This window comes from Xenopus laevis, chromosome 6L (genome assembly GCF_017654675.1).
Source record: "Xenopus laevis strain J_2021 chromosome 6L, Xenopus_laevis_v10.1, whole genome shotgun sequence".
Taxonomy (NCBI): domain Eukaryota; kingdom Metazoa; phylum Chordata; class Amphibia; order Anura; family Pipidae; genus Xenopus; species Xenopus laevis.
Window position 1 is genome coordinate 113,564,657 of NC_054381.1, and position 27,683 is coordinate 113,592,339.

Below are 27,683 nucleotides of genomic sequence, written 5' to 3' on the forward strand. Positions count from 1 at the left end.
ATTTATGATGGCACCTGCTGGTCACATGACACAGTCTTTGTGATGTAATGTTATAACCAGTTTTAACCGGTTATGACAGGTAATGATACTTATAGAGCAGGTTAATTTTTAACCCAACTAAATAAAAAAAAATGTAATTCCATCAAAGCTGTTTTACATGTTATTTTATACATTTATTAAAACACTGCACTTTGCAGGGATAAAAGCACTTTGCAGGGTGCAATCTCATATTAATTAATCAACTGGTTTTATACAAATATCATATTTATGCAGGACCTCAAAAGGTCTGAGCTGGCGGATCACTTTTCTAGTGCGAAAAACTTGTTTTTCAAGATTTTAATATTCAGAGTTTAAAAAATAACCCCCCCTAAATGGTGATTGTTTTAGAGTAAACAAATCTGCAAATGATTGCTGGGTGCATCATATATAACAGTTATTTAGTTAACAGGGCAGTTCTCCCATTATATTTTCAAGATCTTGTAACAGTTCTTGTAATAATGGGAGGAAATAAAAGTCTAAGGAATTTCTTACTGAAGGAAAAGAAGAAAATAAATAAATAAGCCTGCTGGTAACATGACATAAGCTGTACCAAGTGGCATCACCAGTATTAATATTTACCCCTCTAAATGTTACTGATATTGGCAGAAAAAGGCTAGCCTGCCTTAATGCAAAAACTAACTTTCCTAATATCTGGAGATGAATAATTTCCTACCTTAAGTTCTTTTAAATATTGGATGGAATGAAATGAATCACAATGAAGAATAAAAAGGGAAAAAATAAGTACTCAAAATAAGCTCTTATTATTCTCTTCTATTCTCCGATGCGTCTCGTCCGAGTGAAAACTACGAACTGAGCACAAGAACAGTGTGTAGCTAAACAAGTAGCTACATATCTATGATGTCACAATGTCACCTGCTGGTCACATGACACAGTCTTTGTGATGTAATGCAATAACCCGGCATTGTGATGTAATGTTAGAACCAGTTTAAACAGCTAATGATACTTATAGAGCATGAACAGTTTCAACCCAACTAAATAATAATGAAAAAATAAACTTCCATCAAAATGGTTTTATATGTAATTTGATGCATTTATTAAAACCCTGTAGCTTGCAGGCAAAAATGCCACTCAAATTATAAATAGATTGGTTTTATACATATACATTTACATTCTTCACTTGACTCAAATAAGTATTATAAAATGCATAAGATTGAAGGGTGAATCTCACAGAGAAAACAAATCAGCTCAAGTTATTTAGTTAGCAGGGCAATTCTGCCATTACATTTCCAAGGTACTGGACCCGTTATACAGAAACCTGTTTACTTTCAGCTACCCTCTTTTTTTTATAACTCTATTATTGTATTTTATTGATTCCACAAGGAAAGCGCACCACAAATATAAAAAGAAAAATAGCAGATATAATATGGAGAAAATGCAGATGTACACTATGCACAGTATTGCTTGAGAACAGAGTAGAAGGAAAGAGTCATGACAGTCATGACAGTCAATGAAATCAAACCTAGTATGGCAAACAGGTGTAATTCTCTAGAGAAAATTGTACCCCTCTATAATTTCCAGGCTTCATAACCACAAATTATGTATTTAAGAATTACATTTTAAACTTAAGCAGGTATAGGAACATATAAATGAATGCAGCATAATGCACTTGTATGGAATGTTTTTATGCATTTATTATACAGGTATGGAACCTGTTATCCAGAATGCTAGGGACTTAGGGGAATTTGCATCTCCATATCTTGTTTGCTAAAAATCATTTACAACATAAACTCAATAAGATTGTTTTGCCATCAGTGTGGATTCTTGTAGAATAAAGCACAAGGTACTGTTTTATTATTACTGAGACAATCATTTGTAAAATGTTGAATTGATTAAAATGGAGTCTATGTGGGAGATGGCCTTTCCTTAACAGGTTTCTGGATAATGGATCCTAACCTGTACAGTCCTAATATTAATAAGGACCCATGTGTATGAGCCCTAGTCATAATAGTGTAGAATCAGTTATTCACAATCACTGTTAATGTGTTGGTGCTGTTTAATAAAAGATAATTAAAACATTTTCCTGCATTTTTATGAAGTGCCTTTTACTGAAAAGTCACAGTGACAAAACTTCTAAGCTTGGGTAGCAGCATTTAAATCCAGTAATAGATATATGCAATAGCAGGGGATACTGGGGCTTGTAGCTTAACAACTCGATAGCTACAGGGTGAAATGTGTTTCCTGGTAAGGACAATGATCATTCTGGGTTTTTTAGTGATGTAGCATATAATAGCCTTTTCATGTGTTAAATGAGTGGCTCACCTTTAAGATAACTTTTAGTACAGGTATAGGATCCGTTATTTAGAAACCTGTTATCCACAAAGCTCCTATCTAAATAATCCAAATATTGTAATACTGTAATAATGCAATAGTACCTTGTACTTGATCCAAATTAAGATACAATTAATCATTATCCTTATGGGAAGCAAAACCAGCCTATTGGGTTTATTAAACATTTACCTAGATTTTCTAAATATATGAAGATCCAAAATACAGAACAATCCGTTATCCGAAACCCCCAGGTCCCAAGCATTCTGGATATCAGGTCATGTATCTGTATGTTTTAGAATGGTCAATCCTAAGCAATTTTTTAATTGGCCGATATTATTTCTTTACTAGTTTTATAATTATTTGCCTCCTTCTTCTGACTCTCTACAGCTTTCAAATGGGGGTCACTGACCCCATCTAAAAAAATAAATACTCTGTAAGGCTACAAATGTATTGCAATTGCTGCTTTTTGCAATTGCTGCTTTTTGTTAATCGTCTTTCTAATTAAGCCCTCTTCTATTCATATTCCAGTCTCTTATTCAAATCAATGGATGGTTGCTAGGGTAACTTGGACCCTAGCAACCAGATTGCTGAAATTGCCAACTGGAGAGCTGCTGAATAAAAAAACACAAATAATAAAAAATGCAAACCAATTGCAAATTGTCTCAGAATATCACTCTCTACATCATACAAAAAATTAATTCAAAGGTAAACAACCCATTTAATAAAAATATTGCGTTATATGATATAGATGGACAATGATATAGAGGGACAATGTTAAGTGACGAACGTTGAAATATTCCCATCCAGTTACTTCACTTCTCTAGCCACGAGAGGGAGCACCACCACCAAACATTTGTGCCTTTATGAGTCTGTTTTGCAATGTCCAGTCATTGTTCAGTCCGTAGGTTCCAAGAACTTGCGGTTGTTTTAGGCATTTGAGTTTAATATTACAGGAGCAGTAATAATAATGATAAATAGGGCTTGGTGTATATAATATTCTCTACCTGTAAAATAACTGCATTGTGCATTTATAAATACATTTAGGGGGTTATTTATCAAGGTCCGAATTTATCTCAATATCGGCTGCTACAAACTCCAATCTAAGTAGCTCGGGTTATTAAAGCTTATTTATTATTACATTTTCCCGAAAATTACCTTTGCGGAAAAAGCTCAGATTTTACGATTTTTCCGTGAATTTTCCCCAAAAACTGAATTTTTCTGAGTTTTCACCCGAAAGCTCCAAAACCATTGTGAAATTTCCCGAAACCCCCGACACAACCAAAAATCAATGGGATTGTTCCCATTGACTTTTATGCAACCTCGACAGGTTTGAAATGCCGTGTTTTTATATTCGGGCTTTTTACCCTCGGGGTTTAATAAATTCCAAAAAATTCGTGATTTTTTTTTCGGGTATTCAGAGCTTAGTAAATAACCCCCTACTTGTAATAATCTGTTTGAAAATCTATATTTTTAAAAACTTGCAGTTACAAATTCTTATTGATGCTAGTGAATGTTAATGTTTGCTAAATTGTGATGGGGCACAAGGCCTTCCTGCAGTCCCTGGACAGACCTTCAATCTTATCTCTTATTGGATACTATTCGTAACATAAAACACTTAAATGAACAGCTGCGGCTAAACTAAGCAGGAAATGACCATAGAGGGCAGCAGAATGTTACTTAGTATTGTTTTTAACCATTTTAACAGTGTAAAGTGTAGTAGAGGTTTAATTCAATTTAAATGTTGGTGTGTTATGTAATTGTTAGAAGTTATACACCGAATGAGTGTATTGTTTTAAATATGTGCAGGCTAATTATGTGACGTATACTGATGATCATGCTGACACGTCTATTTCAATCTGACTAATGTTCCCGCCCTTTCTGTGTATTTAAAGCATTTCTGTAATCCCTGTCAGTACTTTGAGAAAGGCCTCTGAGGTCGAAACGTCAGTCTCCGATGTGAATAAAGGTTTCTTAATTTTGCCTAAGCCTTGAGAGTGTGGACCTGTTTTGTACAATATATATATATATATATATATATATATATATATATATATAGGGACCTAGCCAAAACGTTTATAATAAATATGATTTTTATAAGTCCTGAGAGAGCGGACCTTCTTGTAGTAGTTGTATATACACATACATATTATACACAGTATAATATATACAGTAAAGCTGGAACAGTTAAGTATGTAAGAGTTCTAGGCACATCTTTATAAAGGTTTAGTTATCCTTTAAAGAATAGATCTGTGTATACAGTTGGACCCTATATCTTCAACAAGCAATGGATGGGGTTTTTTTTATATTGTCAATGCTGTGCACATATTTGTATATTGGTTCTTAAAATTTACAGAATTTTAAGATTTTAGATTTAAAGAAGGATGTTTAGGATGTTTTAATATTAAAGGGATTCTGTCATGTTGTTATGATGTAGTTTTTATTTCTAAATTACACTGTTTAAATTACAAATAATGCACTCTATATAAAATTGTATTCCTAAACTAGTTGTAATATTGTGTGTAGGCACCATCTCAGGTCATTGTGCTTAATCCTGTGCTTTCAGTAAGAGCCAGCACTTCATGATGGAACTGCTTTCAGACAGGCTATTGTTTCTCCTACTCAGTGTCACAGTGGGACTTGTTGAGTGCTATTCTCATATCTAGCAGGGAGCTGTTATCTTGTGTCAGGGTGATGTTATTTGGTTACCATCCCACTGTTCTATTGATTGGCTTCTGGGGGGAAATCAGTGGCGTAACTACCGGGGGAGCAGGGGGTGCGATTGGGCCAGGGCCCGCACCCCCTCGGGGCCCCCCCGGCAACTCGCACGCCACTCGTAAATGGGAAATGCGGCCGTAAATGCAGGGCCCAGCTGCACGTCCGGTACCAGGGCCCGCCCCCCTCTAGTTACGTCTCTGGGGGAAAGGGAGATGTTAGTGTAGACTTCTGCTGGAGTAGTGATATGAACGCATTTTCACACACCAACTTCTTTAAGTTCTACCGATTTCTTATTGATCATTAGTACAAGTTCTTGGAGAGATGTTTCACATGTAGGCAGCTAATTGGAACATGTAGGGGGGCCCACCAACAGGCCTGTCCGACCAATATCTGGCAGATTCAAAATATTGTCAGATAACAACTGGCAGGTGAATTCGTTTCTCATCTGGTGGGTCTCCATAGACTCCTCTGTATGATCTGGAACCTAGGCCAGATGGGGCCAAGACCAGCTTATCTGACAACTCTCCAAACAAGTAGATCTTGTGGTGTATGGCCATTTTTACCCTATAATAATGTTTATTATTCTGAATTGACCATTTATAATACAAAGACTGATAAGTTGCAAATGACACTTCTGCCTGGCAGTTCTGGGCTCCTGAGATTTGACTTTAACATCTGAGTTTGTATGTTCACCCTATGTCTTCCTCTTAGTACTTGAGTTTCCTCCCAGACATATAAAGCATAACTGGATGATCCTAAAATATTGTTTAAATGATATCCTTATATACGGTGCTTAGTGATGTCATCAGTTACAACCCGTGCTTAGTGATGTACTTGACTCATTGAAACGTGTGTATTATAAAAAATAATGTACCCTGTTTGACTTTGACTTTATATATATTCATGGACCTTGGTGACTTATGATATCCTTATATTTTACAAAAGGAGGGATGGATAGATAAAGATATACATGTGTGTCTGCGTGTATATTTGTATAATGTACCCCTATAGTGATATATAAGGATATTATATTATATTATTATATAGATATATTATTACATTATAATACATTCGTTTCTGTGAGTTATGTGATAGAAATTATATCACCGAGAACCAATTATAACTGATGACGTCTATAAGCACTGTTTATATAGTGAATAAAGTACTTCTAATATCCTCATATTTTGCAACAGGGGGTATGTTATTTATTATAATACACAAGTTTCAGTGAGTCATGTGACAAAAATGACATCAGAACTCACCGTTTATAACTGTCAAGATATTCATAGCTTTTGTGTATTGTAAGGATATAATACACAAGAGCCATGAACATCCTGATATCCTTGTAAACAGTGCTTCGTGATGTCATCAGTTATAATCTGAGCTTAGTGATGTCATTTCTGTCACATGACTCACTGAAACTTGTGTATTATAATAAATAACATAACCCCTGTTGCAAAATATGAGGATATTAGAAGTCACCTTGTGCCTTCGGCCTTGTGCTTTTATATGATCATAGAACTCCTCTGTAACTTATAATATCCTTATATTTTTCAAGATGGGGTACTTTATTCACTATATCATTTACAAGATAGTCATGGCTCTTGTGTATTGTATATACATAATATTACAGGAATAAAAGACAGTGTGTGCAGTCAATAACTTTATTGTTATATTATCACTTTTTGAAGTTTAAAAATACAATGTTTGTTATATATAATCCTATATAATTCTGTTCTCTTTTTATTATTTAAGTTTGCAAAATTCTGTCTTTACTCCGTATCTTTCTTGTCAGGCCCATGAAATTTTCCTTTCCGCTGTATGCTTCTGCCAGGACCGTACAATTTGCAGACTTTTGTTTTCCGCCATGATCTTTTCGTAGGCTCATACATTTTGATAGCTGTGGTTTTTGCTGTGGTTTTTGCTGTGGTTTTGTTAAATCTATAAAATTTGCAAACTTGTCTAGGTGTTTTTTCCTTTTCTTGCAATGAAGGTTCATCTTTCTTGTCAGCATCTTCGGTAACAGGTTCCACTTCACTGTAAATAAAAAAAAAAGAGTGTTACTTCACAATTATCTGATATGTGCTTGTGTTGAACACACATGTTTTTCAAAGGTTAATATTTGGCATTGCATGGAAAGGTTCTTCTCAGGCAAATGTTTTTGAATGCTCAGGTGTTATATCGGGGTATAGAAACTAGAAAACTTACCGCTTGGTTTGTGCTGATTTATAAATCCACATCAATATTAATAATAAAAAGAACTCTGCTTCAAATAGAAGTTCTTCATCACCACATGTATCTTCACTTGGTTCATGTACAAGTTTCTTTTCACTGTGGATTAGAAAAAAGGATTAATTCTTCACATTCTATCTAACCTGAAACTGTGCTGAACAAATATTATTTAAGTTAACATGTTGTCTTTAATAGATGAATTTACAGCTATAAGATGTCTGCTGGCAGACACGATTTGCACTGTTTTATGACCTAAAAGTACAGTTATGGAACCTGTTATCCAGAAAGCTCAGGACCTGGTGTTTTCCAGATAAGGGGTCTTTCTGCATTTTGGATCTCCATACCATTAAATAAACCCAATAGGATTGTTTTGCCTCCAGTAAGGATTATTTACTGTGTATATATCAGTTGGCATCAAGTACAAGGTACTGTTTTATTATTATTATAGGAAAAAAAGTAAATAATATTTTAAAATGTCAGGTATTTGATTAAAAATGAGTCTATGGTAGATGTTTCCAGTTGTTTCCAGTTGGTTCACTGTATACAAACATGAACACATATGTTTTTCAAAGGTTAATATTGCATGGAAAGGTTCTTCTCAGGCAAATGTTTTTGAATGCTCAGGTGTTATATCGGGGTATAGAAACTAGAAATCTTACTGCTCAGGTTCTGCTGGTTTATAAATCGACGTCAATATTAATATGAAACAGAACTCCGTTTCACATAGAAGTTCTTCATCACCACATGTATCTTCTCTTGGTTCAACATGTACAAGTTGCTTTTCACTGTGGATTAGAAAAAAAAAAATTAATTCTTCATATTCTATCTAACCTGAAACTGTGCTGAACAAATATTACTTGCGTTAAAATGTTGTCTTTGAAAGATGAATTTACAGCTATAAAATTTGCACTGTTTTATGACCTAAAAGAACAGATATGGGACCTGTTATCCAGAAAGCTCAGGACCTGGTATTTTCCAGATAAGGGGGTTTTCTGCAATTTGGATCTCCATACCTTAAATCTACTTTAAAATCATTTAAACTTTAAATAAACCCAATAGGATTGTTTTGCCTGCAGTAAGGATTATTTACTGTATATATATATATATATATATATATATATATCGGTTGGCATCAAGTACAAGGTACTGTTTTATTATTATAGGAAAAAAAGGAAATTATATTTTAAAATGTCAAGTATTGGATTAAAAATGAGTCTATAGTAGATGGCTTTCCCATAATTCAGAACATTCATTGCACTACAATTTTCAAAATGATATAGCAAACTCACGTGTCTGGTTCTGCAGACTGATGTAAACATGTCAATAATAGTAACAAGAGCTCCATTTGCAATAGAAGCTCATCTTCCTCATTGCCACAGATGTTCCCAGTTGGTTGAATAGGTTTCTCTTCACTGTAATAGAAAACAAGTATCAGTCAACTGTTATTGTGTGAAATCATAATATTGAATAAGGCGCATTGACTAACACTGAGCAGATTTGCACCTGAGCTGTTCAATAAACAAACGGTTGTTATGGTTTACTGCTCTGGTATAAAGCTGCCCAACATTGGTAAAGGGCCCATATTTGTACACAGCATTGATAATGGTGTGACGTAACTAAAATAATATGTTTTACAATCTCACATTTGTTTTTCTGTTTCAGAGTCCTCCGGTATCTCTATTACAGTTTCAGAGTTCTTCGGTGTCTCTATTACAATTTCAGAGTCCTCCGGTATCTCTATTACTCTGTAAAAGAAATATGAACAAGTTAAAAACCAAATAATTCTGGGGATGTGTAAAACACCATAATCATCTATTTATAAATGATATAATGGCTTGGAATAGAATGGCATAGAGCTTAGCAAACTTACATATCAGGTTTTGAAGGCTCTAAAGTCTGTGGCAGGAATGAGGACGTTTCTAACTCAAATTTCAGTGAAGGGGCTCTGTCCTCCTCAATGTCGTCGTCTTCAATATTTTTATATAACACTGAACTATAAAATAAAACAAGCATTACATTCCTGACATTTATCTCTTGTTGTGTTGAGCAGATAATTTACAAATTCAATAGGGGTTACACTATACCCCCCACAAAGAGTGCAACTAAAAGGCTGCACAATGCAGAGACCAGTAATCCAAGGGGAGTGAAAGTTCTCTGTAAGTGAGCACCCCGGTATTTAAATGACTATACATCATTTTATAATCACATTTACTGAAACCCGCATTTAACTACTATATCAGCAAATATGATGTTGCTGGGGGATATAATTTGAATTCATTATACTTACATGTTGAGGTTTTGAGCAGTGGATGACTTGCTCTTTATGTCCTTCAATTGTTCCTGCAAGCCTTCTCCTTTTTCTTTATTATCTATAATCTCCTCGATGGTCATTGAACGTAGTACCCTGTAAAATAGAGGTGTTTAGGTCTAAGAAAACTTCTTAAAATCTGAATTTGTAAGTTACAAATCTGTATAAGCAGCACTTTAAAGCCACTCTTGTATTCTACTAGGGACGCACCAAATCCACTATTTGGGATTCGGCGAATCTCTGAATCCTTGGTGAAAGATTTGGCTGAATACCGAACCAAATCCAAATTAGGGGCAGGAAAGGAACAAGTGGGAAAAATTCCTCTTGTGTGACGAAAAGTCATGTGATTTCCCTACCCGCCCCCAATTTACATATGCAAATTAGGATTCGGTTCGGCCATGCACAAGGATTCAGGTGATTCTGAATCCTGTGAAAAAGGCAGAATCCCGAATCGAATCCTGGATTCAGTGCATCCCTATATTCTACTAATATATCACATGCCATGCCAAGCAAACTCACTTTTTACGTTTCTTATTCTCAGAAGGTTTTTTCGGTAACAACACCAAAGACTCCAGTAAGCTGAAAGCATTAACTGGTGAAAAAGCACCACTTTTAGGTTCTGGAATGCTGGAAGGGGCCTCTTTTTTCTCTTTCTTTTCACTGTAAAAAATAGAAAAGTGTAAACATCATCAGAATGTCTTTCGTTTGCTTTTGGGGAATATATATATATAATCAGTTAATATTCTAATGAAAAGGAAACTATATAACGGGTTGGTACAAACCTATTAGGGCTTTCAGTTGCTGCTTCAGACTGTACAGTCACTGGTAGGTTCTCTACTTTCACAACTGGTTTCTTTATCTTTTTCTTTCGCCTACTTTCTTTATTCACAGATCTAAAAACAAATAAAAGATGTATTGGTAATTCTAAGCAGTCATTCATGACATATTTTCCTTAGGTGGGAGATATAGTTAGTTGAGGCCTACATACCTTTTAGCAGTTTTTGTGTTTTCCTCTGGCTGTGCTGCCTCAGAAGGCGTCTCAATATTATCTATTGTTTCCACAGACCTGAAATGACCAAAAAGTAGGGTTTATTGGTGCTTAGTGCGTGTATATTGGTCATGCAAAAGAAAGTACTAAAAGTACACAGAGTACATATTTTATAGCTAAGTTTGAAGAGAAGCCACAAATATAGTTAATTTAGGCTAACATACCTAATAACATCTTCAGCTGCCTTTGCTTTATGCTTAAGCTCAGCTGTCATTGGTGAGTCCTTTGCATCAGCAACTTCTTTCTTCTGCTTCTTTCTCTTACATTTTTTCAGCGCAGAACTAAATAAATAAAAAAGAAAATTAGGGCTGATGATACTTCCCTGAGAGAGGATGTGCGTATAATTTGGTAAATAATATTTGTATAAATCTTAGCATTCTAACATGTTTTATTTCATATGACTTTACAAAAAAGGGACCTAATTCTTCCCAAACAGAATAATGTATGCTATTATTTTTATTTTACAGCAATAGAAAAATCTATTTGCTGCCTGTATTTAAATAATGGAAAATTGTGACTCTATTAAATTGCAAGCTAGAACATCACATTACCAATGGCTTAAGTGGAAGAATATAGTACATTGAGGCCTACAAACCTAACACGGCTTTTGGCTGATGTCGTTTGTTGCAAAGGAACTGTTTCTGGTGGGTTCTCTATGTCAATATCAGGCTTATGCTTTGTTATCTTCTGTTTCATTTTTTTGCACACTCTCCTGAAACTAAAACAAAGACCAGTTTATTGAATCTTACTGTATGTTTTTAAAGTCAAAGATACAACTGTAGGTGAAATGCTGAGGTTTACAAACCTGTTGGGGCTTTCAGGAGATGTTTCCTCTGGCTGTGCTGCCACCGGTGGGTTTTCAACATCGTGAACCACTTTCTTCCTCTGCTTTATTTTTACATATACTAACCTGTAGTGACATAAGAAAAGTTTGTGAAGTTTTAGTGGACGTGTATAACATTAACAGCCTTGTAGCACAATTATATCTTATGCTGATTTAAACGAGGACGCCCATTGTTGCTGCCTGGGGTTTAATGTTGTATTATAGTGTACTGATAATGTTTTAATTGGTTCTGGCAGCATCTAGTCATATGAATGAGCCAAAATATTGTGCTGTGGGGCCCAGTAATGTCTAATTATGTCACTATATATAATATATATTTAATACCCCTGTAAGTAAAGTGGCTTACCATACAATAATACCAAGCACAGGAAATGTCAGCATTACCACTATTACCACTATTGGAATTACATGTTTTCTATTTAAATCTTCTTCAGTTCCATTAACACTTCTCTTCCACTGGATTCTAGGTTCATCAAGTGTTTCATCAAAACCGTTTATCTCAAAAGCTAAAGGAGGGGAAAAAGCGAAAGCATTTAAGAACATTTTTCAATAAAACGTCTGTTGCTACTTTAAGCTACAGTTTTTAGAACAAAATAGTGGCAAAATGGGATGATATTAAAAACTAGGAACTGCGCACTGAATGAGAAGATTCATTTGTAATAATGTAGTGGAAGTTATAGCCTGGATGTGTACTAATCAAAATTTGAACTTGGGAAATTAACAGTTTTTGTTTAAATTGACTTAAATAAAAAATTTGCTAAACTCAAATTTTACTTATTTATTAACAAATTTTCATCGAAATAAACTTGATTGAATAAAACCATAAAAATAACCGAAATACATCAAATTGATATTTTCATCATTTTCAATGGGTCTACAAACTCTCAAAATAGTGGGTTTTTTTTAAACTCAAATTAAAAAAAATTGCTTAAACTTTGCCTATGACAACTCCCATAGGCTTCTACACAAACTTCACAAGCTTTTGTATATTTTTTTTTTTTTATAAAATGTTAAACATTTGTGTTTTTCCTTCAAAAAAATATTTAACTGCAGTAAAAATCTGGTTTTGAAGCTTTAATTTAAAACAATATAAATCTATAGGCTATGTTCAAGTTATATACACTACAAACAAGCCATGCTTATTGATTTATATTTAAGTTGTTTTTTTTAAATTTTAGAACAGCTATCATAATTTTAATTCAGGTGTGGTATACAGAAACTATATAAAGAAACTGTCCTAAGATGTCCCATTAACCATAAACTGTAATGCTTGGCAGAACTTAGGACTAATTAAGGCATCGGAGTTCACATTCTCTATTTACCTGACGTAGATTGGTAGAAAAGATGATAAAGTCCAAATACGATAATCCATATGATAGATAATGAATTCATGTTCTTCTAGTTCTGGTATAGAAAGATATAAGAAAGAAAATAATTATTGGATGGATGTAAAGGATTCAAACACCTAATAAAAATCATCTGTATTTATTTACTTTTTTTTAATAGATCATATTCAATGAGAACATTGGTTCATCTTATTTTCTATTAAATAATACCCAAATGTTAGTCATTTCCTACTTTAAGTTCTTTTAAATGTTGGATGGAATGATATATGAATTGCAATGAAGTATAAAAAGGGAAAAAATAAGCACTCAAGATAAGTGTTTATCCTTCACTTCTTATGCCTCCTGATGCTTCTCGTCCAATGGTAAAACTTTAGACTGAGCACAAGAACAGTGCATAGATAAACAACAAGCTACACATTTATGATGTCACCCACTGGTCACATGACACAGTCTTTGTGATGTAATGTTATAACCAGTTTTAACCGGTTATGACAGGTAATGATACTTATAGAGCAGGTTCATTTTTAACCCAACTAAATAAAAAAAAAATTTAATTCCATCAAAGCTGTTTTACATGTTATTTTATACATTTATAAAAGCACTGCACTTTGCAGGGTGCAATATCATATAAATTAATTAACTGGTTTTATACAAATATCATATTTATGCAGGACCTCAAATGGTCTGAGCTGGCGGATCACTTTTCTAGTGAGAAAAACTAGTTTTTCAAGATTTTAATATTCAGAGTTAAAAAATAACCCCCCCTAAATGGTGATTGCTTTAGAGGAAACAAATCTGCTAATGATTGCTGGGTGCATCATATATAACAGTTATTTAGTTAACAGGGCAGTTCTCCCATTATATTTTCAAGATCTTGTAACAGTTCTTGTAATAATGGGAGGAAATAAAAGTCTAAGGAATTTCTTACTGAAGGAAAAGAAGAAAATAAATAAATAAGCCTGCTGGTAACATGACATAAACTGTACCAAGTGGCATCACCAGTATTAATATTTACCCCTCTAAATGTTACTGATATTGGCAGAAAAAACTGGAAAAAGGCTAGCCTGCCTTAATGCAAAAACTAACTTTCCTAATATCTGGAGATGAATAATTTCCTACCTTAAGTTCTTTTAAATATTGGATGGAATGAAATGAATCGCAATGAAGAATAAAAAGGGAAAAAATAAGTACTCAAAATAAGCTCTTATTAGTCTCTTCTATTCTCCGATGCGTCTCGTCCGAGTGAAAACTACGAACTGAGCACAAGAACAGTGTGTAGCTAAACAAGTAGCTACATATCTATGATGTCACACTGTCACCTGCTGGTCACATGACACAGTCTTTGTGATGTAATGCTATAACCCAGTATTGTGTTGTAATGTTATAACCCAGCATTGTGATGTAATGCTATAACCCAGCATTGTGATATAATGCTATAACCCAGCATTGTGTCGTAATGTTAGAATCAGTTTAAACAGCTAATGATACTTATAGAGTATGAATAATTTTAACCCAACTGAATAAAAATGAAAAAATAAACTTCCATCAAAATGGTTTTATATGTAATTTGATGCATGTATTAAAACCCTGTAGTTTGCAGGCAAAAATGTCACTCAAATAATAAATAAATTGGTTTTATACATATACATTTACATTCTTCACTTGACTCAAATAAATATGATAAAATGCATAAGATGAAAGTGTGAAACTCACAGAGAAAACAAATCAACTAAAGTTATTTAGTTAGCAGGGCAATTCTGCCATTACATTTCCAAGGTACTGGACCCGTTATACAGAAACCTGTGTGTAAACAAGTATCTATCTCTGTCTATTCTATCTGTCTCTCTAGCATAATTAACTAATTTCCTAATATCTGGAGATGAAAATTTTCTTACCTTAAGTTCTTTTAAGTATTGGATAGAATGAAATGAATCACAATGAAGAATAAAAAGGGAAAAAATAAGTACTCAAGATAAGCTCTTATTATTCTCTTCTATTCTCCAATGCGTCTCGTCCGAGTGAAAACTACGAACTGAGCACAAGAACAGTGTGTAGATCAACAAGTAGCTACATATCTATGATGTCACAATGTCACCTGCTGGTCACATGACACAGTCTTTGTGATGTAATGCTATAACCCAGCATTGTGATGTAATGCTATAACCCAGCATTGTGATGCAATGCTATAACCCAGCATTGTGATGTAATGCTATAACCCAGCATTGTGACGTAATGTTAGAACCAGTTTAAACAGCTAATGATACTTATAGAGCATGAATAATTTTAACCCAACTGAATAAAAATGAAAAAATAAACTTCCATCAAAATGGTTTTATATGTAATTTGATGCATTTATTAAAACCCTGTAGTTTGCAGGCAAAAATGTCACTCAAATATTAAATAGATTGGTTTCATACATATACATTTACATTCTTCACTTGACTCAAATAAGTATTATAAAATGCATGAGATTGAAGGGTTAATCTCACAGAGAAAACAAATCAGCTCAAGTTATTTAGTTAGCAGGGCAATTCTGCCATTACATTTCCAAGGTACTGGACCCGTTATACAGAAACCAATTTACTTTCAGCTACCCTCTTTTTTTATAACTCTATTATTGTTTTTTATTGATTCCACAAGGAAAACGCACCGCAAATATAAAAAGAAAAATAGCAGATATAATATGGAGAAAAGGAAAGAGTCATGACAGTCAATGGAATTAAACCCAGTATGGCAAACGGGTGTAATTCTCTAGAGAAAATTGTACCCGTCTATAATTTCCAGGCTTCATAACCACAAATTATGTATTTAAGAATTACATTTTAAACTTAAGCAGGTATAGGAACATATAAATGAATGCAGCATAATGCACTTGTATGGAATGTTTTTATGCATTTATTATAGGTATGGAACCTGTTATCCAGAATGCTAGGGACTTAGGGGAATTTGCATCTCCATATCTTGTCTGCTAAAAATCATTTACAACATAAACTTAATAAGATTGTTTTGCCGTCAGTGTGGATTCTTGTAGAATAAAGCACAAGGTACTGTTTTATTATTACTGAGACAAAGTAAATAATTTGTAAAATGTTGAATTGATTAAAATGGAGTCTATGTGGGAGATGGCCTTTCCTTAACAGGTTTCTGGATAATGGATCCTATACCTGTATAGTCCTAATATTAATAAGGACCCATGTGTATGAGCCCTAGTCATAATACTGTAGAAATCAGTGATTCACAATCACTGTTAATGTGTTGGTGCTGTTTAATAAAAGATAATTAAAACATTTTCCTGCATTTTTATGAAGTGCCTTTTACTGAAAAGTCACAGTGACAAAACATCTAAGCTTTGGTAGCAGCATTTAAATCCAGTAATAGATATATGCAATAGCAGGGGATGCTGGGGCTTGTAGTTTAACAACTGGATAGCTACAGGGTGAAATGTGTTTCCTGGTAAGGACAATGATCATTCTGGGTTTTTTAGTGATGTAGCATATAATAGCCTTTTCATTTGTTATGAGTGGTTCACCTTTAAGATAACTTTTAGTACAGGTATAGGATCCGTTATCCAGAAACCTCTTATCCACAAAGCTCCTATCTAAATAATCCAAATATTGTAATACTGTAATAATATAATAGTACCTTGTACTTGATCCAAATAAAGATACAATTAATCATTATCCTTATTGGAAGCAAAACCAGCCTATTTGGGTTTATTTAATGTTTAACTAGATTTTCTAAATATATGAAGATCCAAAATACAGAACAATCTGTTATCCGAAAACCCCCAGGTCCCAAGCATTCTGGATATCAGGTCATGTATCTGTATGTTTTAGAATGGTCAATCCTAAGCAATTTTTTAATTGGCCGATATTATTTCTTTACTAGTTTTATAATTATTTGCCTCCTTCTTCTCACTCTCTCCAGCTTTCAAAAGGGGGTCCCTGACCCCATCTAAAAAGATAAATTCTCTGTAAGGCTACAAATGTATTGCTATTGCTGCTTTTTGTTAATCTTCTTTCTAATTAAGCCCTCTTCTATTCATATTCCAGTCTCTTATTCAAATCAATGGATGGTTGCTAGGGTAACTTGGACCCTAGCAACCAGATTGCTGAAATTGCCAACTGGAGAGCTGCTGAATAAAAAAACACAAATAATAAAAAATGCAAACCAATTGCAAATTGTCTCAGAATATCACTCTCTACATCATACTAAAAATTAATTCAAAGGTAAACAACCCCTTTAATAAAAGTATTGCGTTATATGATATAGATGGACAATGATATAGAGGGACAATGTTAAGTGACGAACGTTGGAAATATTCCCATCCAGTTACTTCACTTCTCTAGCCACGAGAGGGAGCACCACCACCAAACATTTGTGCCTTTATGAGTCTGTTTTGCAACTTTCAGTCATTGTTCAGTCCGTAGGTTCCAAGAACTTGCGGTTGTTTTAGGCATTTGAGTTTAATATTACAGGAGCAGTAATAATAATGATAAATGGGGCTGGGTGTATAAAATATTCTCTACCTGTAAAATAACTGCATTGTGCATTTATAAATACATTTAGGGGGTTATTTATCAAGGTCCGAATTTATCTCAATATCGGCTTCTACAAAGTCCAATCTAAGCCGCTCGGGTTTTTAACGCTTATTTATTATTACATTTTCCCGAAAATTACCTTTGCAGGAAAAGCTCAGATTTTCACGATTTTTCCGTGAATTTTCCCCGAAAACTCCGAATTTTTCTGAGTTTTCACCCAAAAGCTCCAAAAACATTGTGAAATTTCCTGAAACCTCCGACACAACCAAAAATCAATGGGATTGTTCCCATTGACTTTTATGCAACCTCGACAGGTTTGAGATGCCGTGTTTTTATATTCGGGCTTTTTAGCCCTCGGGGTTTAATAAATTCCGAAAAATTTGTGATTTTTTTTTTTGGGTATTCAGAGCTTAGTAAATAACCCCCTACTTGTAATAATCTGTTTGAAAATCTATATTTTTAAAAACTTGCAGTTACAAATTCTTATTGATGCTAGTGAATGTTAATGTTTGCTAAATTGTGATGGGGCACAAGGCCTTCCTGCAGTCCCTGGACAGACCTTCAATCTTATCTCTTATTGGATACTATTCGTAACATAAAACACTTAAATGAACAGCTGCGGCTAAACTAAGCAGGAAATGACCATAGAGGGCAGCAGAATGTTACTTAGTATTGTTTTTAACCATTTTAACAGTGTAAAGTGTAGGAGAGGTTTAATTCAATTTAAACGTTGGTGTGTTATGTAATTGTTAGAAGTTATACACCAAATGAGTGTATTGTTTTAAATATGTGCAGGCTAATTATGTAACATATACTGATGATCATGCTGACACGTCTATTTCAATCTAACTAATGTTCCCGTCCTTTCTGTGTATTTAAAGCATTTCTGTAATCCCTGTCAGTACTTTGAGAAATGCCTCTGAGGTCGAAACGTCAGTCTCCGATGTGAATAAAGGTTTCTTAATTTTTCCTAAGCCTTGAGAGTGCGGACCTGTTTTGTACAATATATATATATTTATATATATAGGGACCTAGCCAAAACGTTTATAATAAATATTATGATTTTTATAAATCCTGAGAGTGCAGACCTTCTTGTAGTAGTTATATATATATATAACTATATATATATATATACAGTAACATACATATAATATATACAGTAAAGCATATAAGAGTTCCAGGCACATCTTTATAAAGGTTTAGTTATCCTTTAAGGAATAGAGCTGTGTATACAGTTGGACCCTATACAATCAACAAGCAATGGATGGGGTTTTTTTTATATTGTCAATGCGGTTCTTAAAATTTACACAAAATAATTTGTTTGATTTTAGATTTAAATAAGGATGTTTAGGATGTTTTAATATTAAAGGGATTCTGTCATGTTGTTATGATGTAGTTTTTATTTCTAAATTACACTGTTTAAATTACAAATAATGCACTCTATATAAAATTGTATTCCTAAACTAGTTGTAATATTGGTGTGTAGGCACCATCTCAGGTCAATGTGCTTGATCCTGTGCTTTCAGTAAGAGCCAGCACTTCATGATGGAACTGCTTTCAGACAGGCTATTGTTTCTCCTACTCAGTGTCACAGTGGGACTTGTTGAGTGCTATTCTCATATCTAGCAGGGAGCTGTTATCTTGTGTCAGGGTGATGTTATTTGGTTACCATCCCACTGTTCTATTGATTGGCTTCTGGGGGGAAATCAGTGGCGTAACTACCGGGGGAGCAGGGGGTGCGATTGGGCCAGGGCCCGCACCCCCTCGGGGCCCCCCCGGCAGCTCGCACGCCACTCGTAAATGGGAAATGCGGTGGTAATACAGCCATTTCCGGCCGTACAGAGGGGGCAGGGCCCAGCTGCACGTCCCGCACCAGGGCCCATCCCCCTCTAGTTACGTCTCTGGGGGAAAGAGAGATTTCAGTGTAGACTTCTGCTGGAGTAGCGATATGAACGCATTTTCACACACCAACTTCTTTACGTTCTACCAATTTCTTATTGATCATTAGTACAAGTCCTTAGAGAGATGTTTCACATGTAGGCAGCTAATTGGAACATGTAGGGGGGCCACCAACAGACCTGTCCGACCAATATCTGGCAGATTCAAAATATTGTCAGATAACGGGCACATGAATTCATTTCTCATCTGGTGGGTCTCCATAGACTCCTCTGTATGATCTGGAACCTAGGCCAGATGTGACAAAGACCAGCTTATCTGACAACTCTCCAACCAAGTAGATCTTGTGGTGTATGGCCATTTTCACCCTATAATAGTTTATTATTCTGAATTGACCATTTATAATACAAAGACTGATAAGTTGCAAATGACACTCCTGCCTGGCAGTTCTGGGCTCCTGAGATTTGACTTCAACATCTGAGTTTGTATGTTCACCCTATGTCTTCCTCTTAGTACTTGAGTTTCCTCCCAGACATATAAAGCATAACTGGATGATCCTAAAATATTGTTTAAATGATATCCTTATATACGGTGCTTAGTGATGTCATCAGTTACAACCAGTGCTTAGTGATGTACTTGACTCATTGAAACATGTGTATTATAAAAAAATAATGTACTCTGTTTGACTTTGTGCCTTTATATTCATGGACCTTGGTGACATGATATCCTTATATTTTACAAAAGGAGGGATAGATAGATAAAGATATACATGTGTGTCTGCGTGTATATTTGTATAATGTACCCCTATAGTGATATATAAGGATATTATATTATTATATAGATATATTATTACATTATAATACATTCGTTTCTGTGAGTTATGTAACAGAAATTATATCACCGAGAACCAATTATAAATGATGACGTCTATAAGCACTGTTTATATAGTGAATAAAGTACTTCTAATATCCTCATATTTTGCAACAGGGGGCATGTTATTTATTATAATACACAAGTTTCAGTGAGTCATGTGACACAAATGACATCAGAACTCACCATTTATAACTGACAAGATATTCATAGCTTTTGTGTATTGTAAGGATATAATACACAAGAGCCATGAACATCCTGATATCCTCATAAACAGTGCTTAGTGATGTCATCAGTTATAATCTGAGTTTAGTGATGTCATTTCTGTCACATGACTCACTGAAACTTGTGTATTATAATAAATAACATAACCCCTGTTGCAAAATATGAGGATATTAGAAGTCACATTGTGCCTTCAGCCTTGTGCTTTTATATGATCATGGAACTCCTCTGTAACTTATAATATCCTTATATTTTTCAAGATGGGGTACTTTATTCAATATATCATTTACAGGATAGTCATGGCTCTTGTGTATTGTATATCCTATATAATAAAGTTGAAGTGTCTCTGCGTGCAGTCCCTGTGTCCGTGGGATTGCGCTACTGCGCATGTGCCCCACGGACCGTCTTCTTGCCGGTTCCTGCAAAGTCTAAGCCCCCCTAGAGTGAATCACAAGGGAACCGTAACCAAACGTGTAACAGCGTGTATCCCGCCTCTCTGTACAATGTATTCAATTCTATACTCCTTACATTAGAGGCAGCCATTATTTACATCACCCCCTCAATATGCCGTACTGTCCTGTCACGCAATATGAATGGGATGAAGCAGCGCTCCATTTAAAGCGACACATTCCCCACACTGCCACTCAATGACCAGATATGGCGGCTGTTAATAAGATATAGGAAATAAGTAATGCTGTAGATTGGACTAAACGTTAGCAGACGGTTGCGTCAGAAACAACTAACACTCATATGTGACGTGACTCACGCCTTTGCCTTCTCCAGACACTGAACAGTTAAAGGATAGGCTGCTCTGACGTCACTGGGGGCTTGGCGGAGGGTCAGGGCATCACTCGCTGAATGGGGCACATTGTACGCAGAGTGACACAAAAAAGCCGGCAGTGCTGAGAGATATTTGCCACCTGAGACAGACAGACGTACTGACTGACACACACAGGGGCAATAGAGAACCAGCCACCCGGCCTGAGAGTTCCTGGAAGAGAAGGTCCCTAGGCTGAAGAGACACGATAGCCTCCCACTTGCTGGCATATTTCTTCACTGAGCTCAACCATGACCAAGTTCAGAAGTTATAATCTAATATCCTATCCTATATAATAAAGTTGAAGTGTCTCTGCGTCCAGTCCCTGTGTCCGTGGGATTGCGCTACTGCGCATGTGCCCCACGGACTGTCTCTGGCGAATTTTCTACATATGTTCTAGCGCCCGTTAATTTAACGGGCTTAATGTCTAGTACATAATATTACAGGAATAAAAAACAATGTATGCAGTCAATAACTTTATTGTTATATTATCACTTTTTGAAGTTTAAAAATACGTTTCTTATATATAATCCTATATAATTCTGTTCTCTTATTATTTGCAAAATTCTTTCTTTACTCCTTATCTTTCTTGTCAGGCTCATGAAATTTTCCTTTCCGCTGTATGCTTCTGCCAGGACCGTACAATTTGCAGACTTTTGTTTTCCGCCATGATCTTTTCGTAGGCTCATACATTTTGATAGCTGTGGTTTTTGGTGTGGTTTTTGGTGTGGTTTTGTTAAATCTATAATATTTGCAAACTTGTCTAGGTGTTTTTTCCTTTTCTTGCAATGAAGGTTCATCTTTCTTGTCAGCATCTTCGGTAACAGGTTCCACTTCACTGTAAATAAAAAAAAAAAGAGTGTTACTTCACAATTATCTGATATGTGCTTGTGTTGAACACACATGTTTTTCAAAGGTTAATATTTGGCATTGCATGGAAAGGTTCTTCTCAGGCAAATGTTTTTGAATGCTCAGGTGTTATATCGGGGTATAGAAACTAGAAATCTTACCGCTCAGGTTCTGCTGATTTATAAATCGACGCCAATATTAATAATAAAAAGAACTCTGCTTCAAATAGAAGTTCTTCATCACCACATGTATCTTCTCTTGGTTCAACATGTACAAGTTGCTTTTCACTGTGGATTAGAAAAAAGGATTAATTCTTCACATTCTATCTAACCTGAAACTGTGCTGAACAAATATTATTTAACTTAACATGTTGTCTTTAATAGATGAATTTACAGCTATAAGATGTCTGCTGGCAGACACGATTTTCACTGTTTTATGACCTAAAAGTACAGTTATGGAACCCATTATCCAGAAAGCTCAGGACCTGGTGTTTTCCAGATAAGGGGTCTTTCTGCATTTTGGATCTCCATACCTTAATTCTACTTTAAAATTAAATAAACCCAATAGGATTGTTGTGCCTCCAGTAAGGATTATTTACTGTGTATATATCAGTTGGCATCAAGTACAAGGTACTGTTTTATTATTATTATAGGAAAAAAAGTAAATAATATTTTAAAATGTCAGGTATTTGATTAAAAATGAGTCTATGATAGATGTTTCCAGTTGTTTCCAGTTGTTTCACTGTATACAAACATGCTCAGGTGTTATATCGGGGTATAGAAACTAGAAATCTTACCGCTTAGGTTCTGCTGATTTATAAATCGACGTCAATATTAATATGAAACAGAACTCCGTTTCACATAGAAGTTCTTCATCACCACATGTATCTTCTCTTGGTTCAACATGTACAAGTTGCTTTTCACTGTGGATTAGAAAAAAAGAATTAATTCTTCATATTCTATTTAACCTGAAACTGTGCTGAACAAATATTACTTGCGTTAAAATGTTGTCTTTGAAAGATGAATTTACAGCTATAAAATTTGCACTGTTTTGTGACCTAAAAGTACAGATATGGGACCTGTTATCCAGAAAGCTCAGGACCTGTTGTTTTCCAGATAAGGGGTTTTTCTGCAATTTGGATCTCCATACTTTAAATCTACTTTAAAATCATTTAAACATTAAATAAACCCAATAGGATTGTTTTGCCTGCAGTAAGGATTATTTACTGTATATATATATATCGGTTGGCATCAAGTACAAGGTACTGTTTTATTATTATAGGAAAAAAAGGAAATTATATTTTAAAATGTCAAGTATTGGATTAAAAATGAGTCTATAGTAGATGGCTTTCCCATAATTCAAAATATTCATTGTACTACAATTTTCAAAATGATATAGCAAACTCACGTGTCTGGTTCTGCAGACTGATGTAAACATGTCAATAATAGTAACAAGAGCTCCATTTGCAATAAAAGCTCATCTTCCTCATTGCCACAGATGTTCCCAGTTGGTTGAATAGGTTTCTCTTCACTGTAATAGAAAACAAGTATCAGTCAACTGTTATTGTATGAAATCATAATATTGAATAAGGCGCATTGACTAACACTGAGCAGATTTGCACCTGAGCTGTTCAATAAACAAACTGTTGTTATGGTTTACTGCTCTGGTATAAAGCTGCCCAACATTGGTAAAGGGCCCATATTTGTACACAGCATTGATAATGGTGTGACGTAACTAAAATAATATGTTTTACAATCTCACATTTGTTTTTCTGTTTCAGAGTCCTCCGGTATCTCTATTACAGTTTCAGAGTTCTTCGGTGTCTCTATTACAATTTCAGAGTCCTCCGGTATCTCTATTACTCTGTAAAAGAAATATGAACAAGTTAAAAACCAAATAATTCTGGGGATGTGTAAAACACCATAGTCATCTATTTATAAATGATATAATGGCTTGGCATAGAATGGCATAGAGCTTAGCAAACTTACATATCAGGTTTTGAAGGCTCTAAAGTCTGTGGCAGGAATGAGGACGTTTCTAACTCAAATTTCAGTGAAGGGGCTCTGTCCTCCTCCATGTCGTCGTCTTCAATATTTTTATATAACACTGAACTATAAAATAAAACAAGCATTACATTCCTGACATTTATTTCTTGTTGTGTTGAGCAGATAATTTACAAATTCAATAGGGGTTACACTATACCCCCCCAAAGAGTGCAACTAAAAGGCTGCACAATGCAGAGACCAGTAATCCAAGGGGAGTGAAAGTTCTCTGTAAGTGAGCACCCTGGTATTTAAATGACTATACATCATTTTATAATCACATTTAGTGAAACCCGCATTTAACTACTATATCAGCAAATATGATGTTGCTGGGGGATATAATTTGAATTCATTATACTTACATGTTGAGGTTTTGAGCAGTGGATGACTTGCTCTTTATGTCCTTCAATTGTTCCTGCAAGCCTTCTCCTTTTTCTTTATTATCTATAATCTCCTCGATGGTCATTGAACGTAGTACCCTGTACAAATAGAGGTGTTTAGGTCTAAGAAAACTTCTTAAATCTGAATTGTGATGAAAAGTCATGTGATTTCCCTACCCGCCCCTAATTAACATATGCAAATTAGGATTCGGTTCAGCCATGCACAAGGATTCAGGTGATTCTGAATCCTGTGAAAAAGGCAGAATCCCGAATCGAATCCTGGATTCAGTGCATCCCTATATTCTACTAATATATCACATGCCATGCCAAGCAAACTCACTTTTTACGTTTCTTATTCTCAGAAGGTTTTTTCGGTAACAACACCAAAGACTCCAGTAAGCTGAAAGCATTAACTGGTGAAAAAGCACCACTTTTAGGTTCTGGAATGCTGGAAGGGGCCTCTTTTTTCTCTTTCTTTTCACTGTAAAAAATAGAAAAGTGTAAACATCATCAGAATGTCTTTCGTTTGCTTTTGGGGTATATATATATAATCAGTTAATATTCTAATGAAAAGGAAACTATATAACGGGTTGGTACAAACCTATTAGGGCTTTCAGTTGCTGCTTCAGACTGTACAGTCACTGGTAGGTTCTCTACTTTCACAACTGGTTTCTTTATCTTCTTCTTTCGCCTTCTTTCTTTATTCACAGATCTAAAAACAAATAAAAGATGTATTGGTAATTCTAAGCAGTCATTCATGACATATTTTCCTTAGGTGGGAGATATAGTTAGTTGAGGCCTACATACCTTTTAGCAGTTTTTGTGTTTTCCTCTGGCTGTGCTGCCTCAGAAGGCGTCTCAATATTATCTACTGTTTCCACAGACCTGAAATGACCAAAAAGTAGGGTTTATTGGTGCTTAGTGCGTGTATATTGGTCATGCAAAAGAAAGTACTAAAAGTACACAGAGTACATATTTTATAGCTAAGTTTGAAGAGAAGCCACAAATATAGTTAATTTAGGCTAACATACCTAATAACATCTTCAGCTGCCTTTGCTTTATGCTTAAGCTCAGCTGTCATTGGTGGTTCCTTTGCATCAGCAACTTCTTTCTTCTGCTTCTTTCTCTTACATTTTTTCAGCGCAGAACTAAATAAATGAAAAAGAAAATTAGGGCTGAGGATTCTTCCCTGAGAGAGGATGTGCGTGTAATTTGGTAAATAATATTTGTATAAATCTTAGCATTCTAACATGGTTTATATGACTTTACAAAAAAGGGACCTAATTCTTCCCAAACAGAATAATGTATGCTATTATTTTTATTTTACAGCAATAGAAAAATCTATTTGCTGCCTGTATTTAAATAATGGAAAATTGTGACTCTTCTATTAAATTGTAAGCTAGAACATCACATTACCAATGGCTTAAGTGGAAGAATATAGTACATTGAGGCCTACAAACCTAACATGGCTTTTGGCTGATGTCGTTTGTTGCAAAGGAACTGTTTCTGGTGGGTTCTCTATGTCAATTTTTTTGCACACTCTCCTGAAACTAAAACAAAGACCAGTTTATTGAATCTTACTGTATGTTTATAAAGTCAAAGCTACAACTGTAGGTGAAATGCTGAGGTTTACAAACCTGTTGGGGCTTTCAGGAGATGTTTCCTCTGGCTGTGCTGCCACCGGTGGGTTTTCAACATCGTGAACCACTTTCTTCTTCTGCTTTATTTTTACATATACTAACCTGTAGTGACATAAGAAAAGTTTGTGAAGTTTTAGTGGATGTGTATAACATTAGCAGCCTTGTAGCACAATTATATCTTATGCTGATTTAAACGAGGACGCCCACTGTTGCTGCCTGGGGTTTAATGTTGTATTATAGTGTACTGATAATGTTTTAATTGGTTCTGGCAGCATCTAGTCATATGAATGAGCCAAAATATTGTGCTGTGGGACCCAGTAATGTCTAATTATGTCACTATATATAATATATATTTAATACCCCTGTAAGTAAAGTGGCTTACCATACAATAATACCAAGCACAGGAAATGTCAGCATTACCACTATTACCACTATTGGAATTACATGTTTTCTATTTAAATCTTCTTCAGTTCCATTAACACTTCTCTTCCACTGGATTCTAGGTTCATCAAGTGTTTCATCAAAACCGTTTATCTCAAAAGCTAAAGGAGGGGAAAAAGCGAAAGCATTTAAGAACATTTTTCAATAAAACGTCTGTTGCTACTTTAAGCTACAGTTTTTAGAACAAAATAGTGGCAAAATGGGATGATATTAAAAACTAGGAACTGCGCACTGAATGAGAAGATTCATTTGTAATAATTTAGTGGAAGTTATAGCCTGGATGTGTACTAATCAAAATTTGAACTTGGGAAATTAACAGTTTTTGTTTAAATTGACTTAAATCAAAAATTTGCTCAAATTTTGCTTATTTATTAACAAATTTTCATCGAAATAAACTTGATTGAATAAAACCATAAAAATAACCGAAATACATCAAATTTATATTTTCAATGGATCTACAAACTCTCAAAATAGTGTTTTGTTTTTTTTAAACTCAAATTTAAAAAAAATTACTTAAAATTTGCCTATGACAACTCCCATAGGCTTCTACACAAACTCACAAGCTTTTGTATACAGTTTTTTTTTTTCAAATTGTTTGCACTTATAAAACGTTAAACATTTGTGTTTTCCCTTCAAAAAAATATTTAACTGCAGTAAAAATTTGGTTTTGAAGCTTTAAATCATAATTCATTGGGAATTTTAATTTAAAACAATATAAATCTATAGGCTATGTTCAAGTTATATACACTACAAACAAGCCATGCTTATTGATTTATATTTAAGTTGTTTTTTTTTAATTTTAGAACAGCTATCATAATTTTAATTCAGGTGTGGTATACAGAAACTATATAAAGAAACTGTCCTAAGATGTCCTATTAACCATAAACTGTAATGCTTGGCAGAACTTAGGACTAATTAAGGAATTTGAGTTCACATTCTCTATTTACCTGACGTAGATTGGTAGAAAAGATGATAAAGTCCAAATACGATAATCCATATGATAGATAATGAATTCATGTTCTTCTAGTTCTGGTATAGAAAGATATAAGAAAGAAAATAATTATTGGATGGATGTAAAGGATTCAAACACCTAATAAAAATCATCTGTATTTATTTACATTTTTTTAATAGATCATATTCAATGAAAACATTGGTTCATCTTAT

At 34.6% G+C, this 27,683-nt stretch overlaps 3 protein-coding genes across 4 annotated transcripts in view; 1 reads left to right on the forward strand and 2 right to left on the reverse strand.

Moving 5' to 3' along the window:
• The window catches only part of LOC108718548 (disks large-associated protein 1-like), a 208,135-nt gene that overhangs the window by 119,762 nt on the left and 60,690 nt on the right, over positions 1 to 27,683 (forward strand). The gene's annotated exons all lie outside the window — the stretch shown is intronic.
• LOC121394716 lies at positions 7,874 to 13,281 on the reverse strand. The gene is made up of 9 exons (XM_041566388.1): positions 12,798 to 13,281; positions 11,437 to 11,981; positions 10,366 to 11,349; positions 10,103 to 10,243; positions 9,563 to 9,679; positions 9,146 to 9,268; positions 8,919 to 9,020; positions 8,565 to 8,687; positions 7,874 to 8,060 (listed from the first exon to the last, which is right to left on the reverse strand). Exons 3-9 carry the CDS (start codon positions 10,521 to 10,523, stop codon positions 7,931 to 7,933), a joined length of 894 nt encoding a protein of 297 aa, XP_041422322.1. The 5' UTR covers positions 10,524 to 11,349; positions 11,437 to 11,981; positions 12,798 to 13,281; the 3' UTR covers positions 7,874 to 7,930.
• The window catches only part of LOC121394715, a 40,341-nt gene continuing 34,217 nt past the window's right edge, over positions 21,560 to 27,683 (reverse strand). Inside the window, exons 2-15 of the mRNA XM_041566387.1 lie at positions 27,467 to 27,548; positions 26,461 to 26,620; positions 26,076 to 26,180; positions 25,470 to 25,586; positions 25,246 to 25,323; positions 25,040 to 25,150; positions 24,779 to 24,919; positions 24,421 to 24,537; positions 24,005 to 24,127; positions 23,778 to 23,879; positions 23,424 to 23,546; positions 22,813 to 22,938; positions 22,178 to 22,303; positions 21,560 to 22,005 (exon numbers count right to left, since the gene is read on the reverse strand). Of these exons, the coding sequence (XP_041422321.1) occupies positions 21,741 to 22,005; positions 22,178 to 22,303; positions 22,813 to 22,938; positions 23,424 to 23,546; positions 23,778 to 23,879; positions 24,005 to 24,127; positions 24,421 to 24,537; positions 24,779 to 24,919; positions 25,040 to 25,150; positions 25,246 to 25,323; positions 25,470 to 25,586; positions 26,076 to 26,180; positions 26,461 to 26,620; positions 27,467 to 27,536 (1,764 nt within the window). The 5' untranslated portion in view covers positions 27,537 to 27,548 and the 3' untranslated portion in view covers positions 21,560 to 21,740. The remainder of the gene's footprint in view (positions 22,006 to 22,177; positions 22,304 to 22,812; positions 22,939 to 23,423; positions 23,547 to 23,777; positions 23,880 to 24,004; positions 24,128 to 24,420; positions 24,538 to 24,778; positions 24,920 to 25,039; positions 25,151 to 25,245; positions 25,324 to 25,469; positions 25,587 to 26,075; positions 26,181 to 26,460; positions 26,621 to 27,466; positions 27,549 to 27,683) is intronic.

What these genes read in the sequence shown, in the direction of transcription:
- LOC121394716 (XM_041566388.1), bottom strand. Translation starts at nt 10,523, where the DNA reads ATGAATGACTGCTTAGAATTACCAATACATCTTTTATTTGTTTTTAGA. An exon ending in ACTGCTCAAAACCTCAACAT is followed by an intron (nt 9,269 to 9,562) that starts GTAAGTATAATG and finishes TTTATTTTATAG; the next exon opens with TTCAGTGTTATATAAAAATA. An exon ending in GAGCCTTCAAAACCTGATAT is followed by an intron (nt 9,021 to 9,145) that starts GTAAGTTTGCTA and finishes TTTCTTTTACAG; the next exon opens with AGTAATAGAGATACCGGAGG.